A 6,419-nucleotide genomic window follows, 5' to 3' on the forward strand; every position below is an offset into this window, starting at 1 on the left:
GTTTTAGCCAAGAGTTTTGTTTCTGTGGCATCAACCGCCTAATTCTTTTTTGACCATATATTTGCTTGTGATAAATTACAAATGAGAGGATCCATTTTCTCTTACAAGCAAATTTTTTTTAAGATTTAAATTTTAAACCTGCTGATTAATATTTGCAATCATAAAGCCATTCTTTTCAGTCCCCGTGTATTGTTTGTAATTGGTCCAATTTATCTGATTCAGGTGCACTGTGGCCAGGTATGAAACCTGAAAGTGGTTTAATTCAGACTCCATCTCCAAGTCAACACAGTGTTCTTACCTGCACTACAGGGTTAACCACAAGCCAGCCAAGCCCAGCACATTATTCTTATCCTATTCAAGGTAAATAGGCATGGTTGTGTGTGTTTTTAAATTTTTGTTGTGTTTTTGTTTTTTTCTTAAACCTACCTGTATCTCCATATATGTTGGTCAATACAGGAGCTCCTTCCTCTTCCAAAACAGAAGGGGTTGAGGTTTTCATTCATGCATGCCTTTGTTTTCTGCAAGCCAGAACAAGGGAGTGTGGTTCCTAAGTAGTTAGCTTTTTGAATGTGAGCTGCCTGGTAGAATTGAAGCCTTGCCTTTTTGCATGTTGTCCTGAAAAATGTCTCCGATTTTGCACTAGTCTTGTTCTCAGTCCTATTTTAAATGAGCAGAAAACTACATGGCTTCTCTTACGTGAAGTCTGGATTGTCAGAGTGGTACGTGAGGGTGTGCTGCTTTGAAATATCTGCTGTGGTTTCCTTACTCCTTCCTCCCATGTACTTTCTCTTTTTTTCTTCCTTCCCTTTCTTGGTGAGAACTCTGCTTTTGCCAGAAAAGTTGTCTTTTCTGTTTTGTGATGAGAAGTATATTTAGAATTCATCAATGCTTGAATTCTAAATATCCCTACCTTCCTGAGTTATTCCTCTTAAAAGCTGGAACTATGACAAAAATCTTAGAGGGGAAGAAAACAAATTTAAAAGGCAGTCTGAATTAAACACCACACTCCAGTGCAGACACTTTGTCCTTGCACAGATTAGTTATTAGTGTTTGAATACCTGGCTTTTCATTGGCTTCCTTTTTCCTGATTTCTCCTAGAATGGGTGTTGGAGGGATGAGTATAGGATAGCAGAAACCTGAAATAACTGTTACTAAGGCTCTGGTGGCCTAGTGGTAAGAAGCTAAGCTGCAGTTTCAAAGACATGAATTCAGTTCCCCCAGCTGCTCCACGGGAGAAAGATGAACATTCTTCCCCCATGCAATTTACTGCCTCTGAATACCTACTGGAGGGCCAGCTATGGGTCAGTTCTGGCTTGATGGCACACAGCAAGAAGGAGCTCACTGGCTCTTCTTCCAAGACAGATTTGTGTGTACTTTTAATCTGTATTATATATAATACTCTTCACCAACACCACAATAAAGCTCTGGTGGCACAATAGTTAAAGCATTTATCTGCTAACCAAAAAGATGGTGGTTTAGACCTACCACTGCTTGATTAGAGAAAGGTGCATCACTGTGAAACAGTTGTGTTCTGTCCTGTAGCGTCGCTGTAAGGTGGCCGTTGCAGTGGGTTTGGGTGGAGTTTTTTGGTTTATGGATATTTCTATGTTATTTGTTGTTAAGTGCCATCGAGTCAACTACTACTCAAACAACTCTGCGAACACTGGATCTGAATCTTGTGCCATCCTTAACTATCTCTGATATACTCAGGTCTATTGTTGCAGTCACTGTGTAAATCCGTCTAGTTGAGGATCTTCTTTCACACAGACCCTCATCCTTTCCAAGTATGATACCGTTTTCTAGACCCCAGCCTCTTCTAACAACATGCCCAATGTATGAAAGACTATTGGAAACAGGAATGGCATCTACTTCCTAAACAACATGCCTCCAGAAACTCTATGAACTTTGATAAATGTTGATAGTTATAGAAAGGCTTCAGGCCTATTGTTCATAGGTCACTATGAGACATGCTTGACTCGAAGGCAGTCAACAGCAATTCTCTAAAGAACACCCTGGTTGTACTTTCTCCAAGATCTATTTGTTCTTTTGGCAGTCCGTGGGATATTCTGTACTTTCCTCCAACACCATAATTTGAAAACATCAATTCTTAATGTCATCTTTATTCATTGTCTAACTTTCAGATGTTCAGACAGTGTTTTGTGGCGCTCCCCGTTAAAACAAGCTTGGAAGCAGGAGTGGCCACTTCCGTAAATGGCTTGCTTCCAGAAACCCTATGAACCTAGAGAAAAGATGATAGTGATGCAAGTGTTGAGGACTTTCATTCATAGGGTTCCTATGAGTCACCTGTGACTTGACAGCACTTAACAGAAACAACTTTCAGATGCATAGCAAGTAATTGAAAAGACTAGTGGTAAGGAGTTGTACTGCCAACCCAGGAGCTCAAGATTTGATCCATGGGCTGCTCAGCAGGAGAAAGATAAACCATTTCCTCCCATTCAATTTGCTGTCTCTGAAAACCCAATGGAAGATCAGCTGTGAGTCAATTCCAACTGGGTGTTTCATAGCAACAGCATAAAGCACTGGACAAGAGCTTTTTACTGCCTAGTAGCCACAAAGGTACCTAGTTGTCACATGGTAACTATATCTGATTTCTTCAGCTCTAATCCATATCACATGCAAGCAAGATTTTCCTGAAGATTATCCAAAAACGACTGGAACAGCACATCAACAGAGAACTACCAGAAGTGCAGGCTGAATTTAGACAGGGCCGTCGTACTAGGGATATTGTAGCTAATGTTACATGGATCTTGGCTGAAAGCAGAGAATACCAGAGGAATGTCTATCTGTGTTTCATTGATTATACAAAGGCGTTTGACTGTGTGGAACATAACAAACTGTGGCTAACTCTGAGAAGAATGGGAATCCCAGAACACTTGATTGTGCTATATGAAACCTATACTTGGACCAGGAGGCAGTTGTCAGAACGGAGCAAGGAAACACTGTAAGGTTCAGAATTGGGAAGGGTATACGCCAGGGCTGTATTCTGTCTCCATACCTTTTCAATCTTTATGCAGAACAGGTTATCTGGGATGCTGGGCTCTATGAGGAGAAATGTGGCATCAGGATTGGAGGAAGAATCAGCAACAATCTGCATTGTGCAGATGCCACAACCTTTTGCTGTGGAAGGTCAGGGACTGCAGTCTTCAGTATGGCTTGAGACTCAATATCAAGAAAACAAAGATTGTCACCACTGGGACAATTGGCAGTATCATAATCGATGGTGAAGAGATTGAGATTGTTAACAGTTTTGGTTTGCTTGGATCCACAGTCAGCCCTTTCAGCACCAGTGACCAGAAAATTAAAAGACATAATGCGATGGGAAAGTCTGCTGTTAGAGACCTCTCTAAAGTGCTGAAGTGCAAAGATGTCAGTGTGGAGACTAAGGTGTGCCTGATAAATGCCGTGGTCTTTGCAATCACTTGCTATGCATTGGAGAGGTGGACAGTGATTAGGGTTGATAGAGAATTGATGCCTTTGAGCTGTGGTGTTGGAAAAGAGTATTGAATATACCATGGACTGCTAGGAAGACAAACAGGTTTGTCCTGGAGAGGGTGAAGCCGGGCTGCTCTGTGGAGGCAAGGATTCTGAAGTTTTGTCTGACATATTTGGACATGTTGCAAGGAGGGACCAGTCCTTGGAAAGGGACATCATGCTTGAGAGGGTAGAGGAACAGAGCAGAAGAGGAAGACCCTTAATGAGATGGATTGATTCAATGACTGGGGTAATGGTGGCAGGTGTGTCAGAGATAGTGAGATTGGCACAGTGTAGGGCAGAGTTTAGGGCTGTTGTACACAGGGTCTCTATGAGTCGCAGGTGACTCAACAGCACATAACACAACAGTCCATCACCATTCTTACTGATCTATACATTTCCATTCAAATAGTGAGGAATTTTGACCAAGATACTTTAAATGAGGCTGTGAAACAAAACTTGGTCTGACATACTTCAGGCATATTGATAAGAGAGGCGATTTCTTGGAGAAGGACATGTTTAGAAAGGAGGATCAGTAAAAGAGAGGAAGACCCTCATGAGACGGATTGACAAAGTGACGACATCAGTGGGCTTGAGTAGGCAGAGGTGATGAGGATGGCACAGGTTAGGACAGGATTCAGATCTGTTGTTCATAGGGTTGCCCTGAGTCATACTCAATTCTATAGTTCCTAAGAACAACTCCTCCAGAGAAGGAGGTTTTTTTAATGCATGCATTTAATTCATACACATGGAGCAATACTTGGCATACCCTTGTTGTTGTTTTTTGGTTTTTTTGGGTTTTTTTTAATTTTTTTATTTTTGTGTAAGTGTACCGTCAAATCAGATCTGACTGGTACAGGAGGAGATTGTCCCTCCTTCCCCGGCAGAGCATCTGGTGGATTCGAACCATGCGCCTCTGCTATTGTAGTTGCAGCTCCTTGCCACTAGGCCACCAGCGCTCCCCACCCTTGTTGTTATTGAGTACCACAAAGTCGGAACCAACCCATAGCTGACCCACCACCGGGTTTTCAGAGGCAGTTAAGCGCAACGGAAAAGACTGCCCATCTTTCTCCAATGTAGCAGCTGGTAGTTTCGAACTGCATCCCTTTGGGATTGCAGTGCAGCTTCTTGACACTGCACCACCAGAGCTCCCTTGGCACACCCTTAGCATTCCATAAATGTTTGGTTAATAAATACATGAGTTAATTAATGACTCTTGGGCAATAAATTTTAAACAAAATATGCACAATTTCTGTTGAATCTCACATGGTCAATATCAGAAATTGGCTGCTTACTGACGGTTTTAGGAACCCACCCATCAGCCATCGCATGAATCTCATAGTAATTCTTGAGTGTCACCTCCTATATTCCAGGCACTGTGCTTGATTCTAGGGATGATGAACAATAGAGCAATATTCAACCCTCATGATGATTACAGCCTATAGAGAGATACAGAAAACAAACCGGGCAGGGTGGGGGGGGGACCAACAAATTTCTAAAGGTACTCTGAAAGAGCCAAATGGATTTTTTGTGTGTATGTGATTGAAATGTAGGAAAGGAACTTTAATAGAGGGATCAAAGAGGGTCTTTGAGGAGATAGAGGTTGTTGGGAAGGTAAGTGTCTGGGCAGCTACTGCAGTGCAGGCAGAGGAGAGCATTGCAAAATTTCTCAAGGAGGGGGGCGCATTTTTCTTATTTTGTGTAATTGGAGGAAAGTAAGGATGTTGGAATGATGAAATAGGAAGTGAGTAGAGTAGGTAAAAACTAAATCTTGTACTGTAAAAGTTTGATGTGCTATAAACCCTTTGATTAATCCTCCAGCTTTGGGACATTGTCTCTTAATTCAGCTGTATCCCTCACCATTCTGTAACAATAATCTTCTAGCAAAAGCAATTTCCATGTCTATAAAACTATATATGGTGAATTTCCATGGATCATGGTTGTCAAAAGTTTTCCGTGATTTGACGGCATTTGTCACGGCTAAAATGGGAACAGTCCAGAAACAATTGGCCATACCATTGATATTTGGAGAATTAACAGCTCTCCCCAGTAACAGGTTACAATAGAAAGTACAGTTTAAATTCTATATAATTCTTCAGCATCTCCATTTTCATTTCGTTGTTTACTACTTCTGTTATTTTGAACTTGGAACTGAAAGTTTCCTAATTAATGTACAAGGACTCCTGTGGCATAGGAGTTAAGTACTCAGCTACAAACCAAAACCCATCAACCACACCCTGAAAGAAAAGTTGTGGCAGCTACCTTCTTTAATGATTACAACCTTGGTGTTCTTTTTTTTTTTTTAACCTTGGTGTTCTTACCTGCATTTCATGGTCCCTGGAAGTCGAGTCAACTCAATGGGGTGATTTCATTTTGGGGATTTTTTGTTTTGGATTTCTTTTCTTTTGTTAACATGCAGTATGATCTGTGAAATATCTGGCTGTGTGTATATCTGCATGTGTGAGAAAACAAGAGGCGAAAATATACTCAGCAGAGCATACACCTAAGAAACCGTATATATCTACAGCTGAATGAAATGAGTTACGTTATTGATTTATGTCACATTTCTCACTATCTCTACTCATATTGCTTCACCTCCATTGACGTAGATTTACTCTCCCCTCAACACCCATGCGTAATGTTGTTGGTATAGTAGATAACATAGAGTTGCTAACCGAAAAGTCAGCGGTTTGAGTCTACCAGCCACTCCTCAGAATTAATCTGGGCAGTATCCTACCTTACAATTATAGCAGCAGAAAGCAGTAGGTTAAACTTCTCATCTGGAGTTTAGAGGTTACTGTTGTCAATTTCTACTTTAATAATTCTTCAACAGCCCAGAGCTCAAGACATATTTTCTTTACTAATTTTCCTAAATTGATAATTTCAACTCAAGGTTTGAAGATTTTTACTTCTTTTTTTTTTTTTTT

General features: G+C 40.9%; 1 protein-coding gene across 3 annotated transcripts in view; it reads left to right on the forward strand.

Moving 5' to 3' along the window:
• EYA3 (eyes absent homolog 3 (Drosophila)) overlaps nt 1-6,419 on the forward strand; it is a 96,853-nt gene that overhangs the window by 52,793 nt on the left and 37,641 nt on the right. For 2 of the 3 annotated variants that reach the window (XM_006883446.1, XM_006883448.1), the window contains one exon: nt 223-360. The exons of the other annotated variant lie outside the window; for it this stretch is intronic. In XM_006883446.1, the coding sequence (XP_006883508.1) occupies nt 223-360 (138 nt within the window). The remainder of the gene's footprint in view (nt 1-222; nt 361-6,419) is intronic. 3 annotated transcript variants of the gene reach the window in all.

Source organism: Elephantulus edwardii, unplaced genomic scaffold (assembly GCF_000299155.1).
Source record: "Elephantulus edwardii isolate Elephantulus edwardi_28Jun2011 unplaced genomic scaffold, EleEdw1.0 scaffold00028, whole genome shotgun sequence".
NCBI classification, from domain to species: Eukaryota; Metazoa; Chordata; class Mammalia; order Macroscelidea; family Macroscelididae; genus Elephantulus; species Elephantulus edwardii.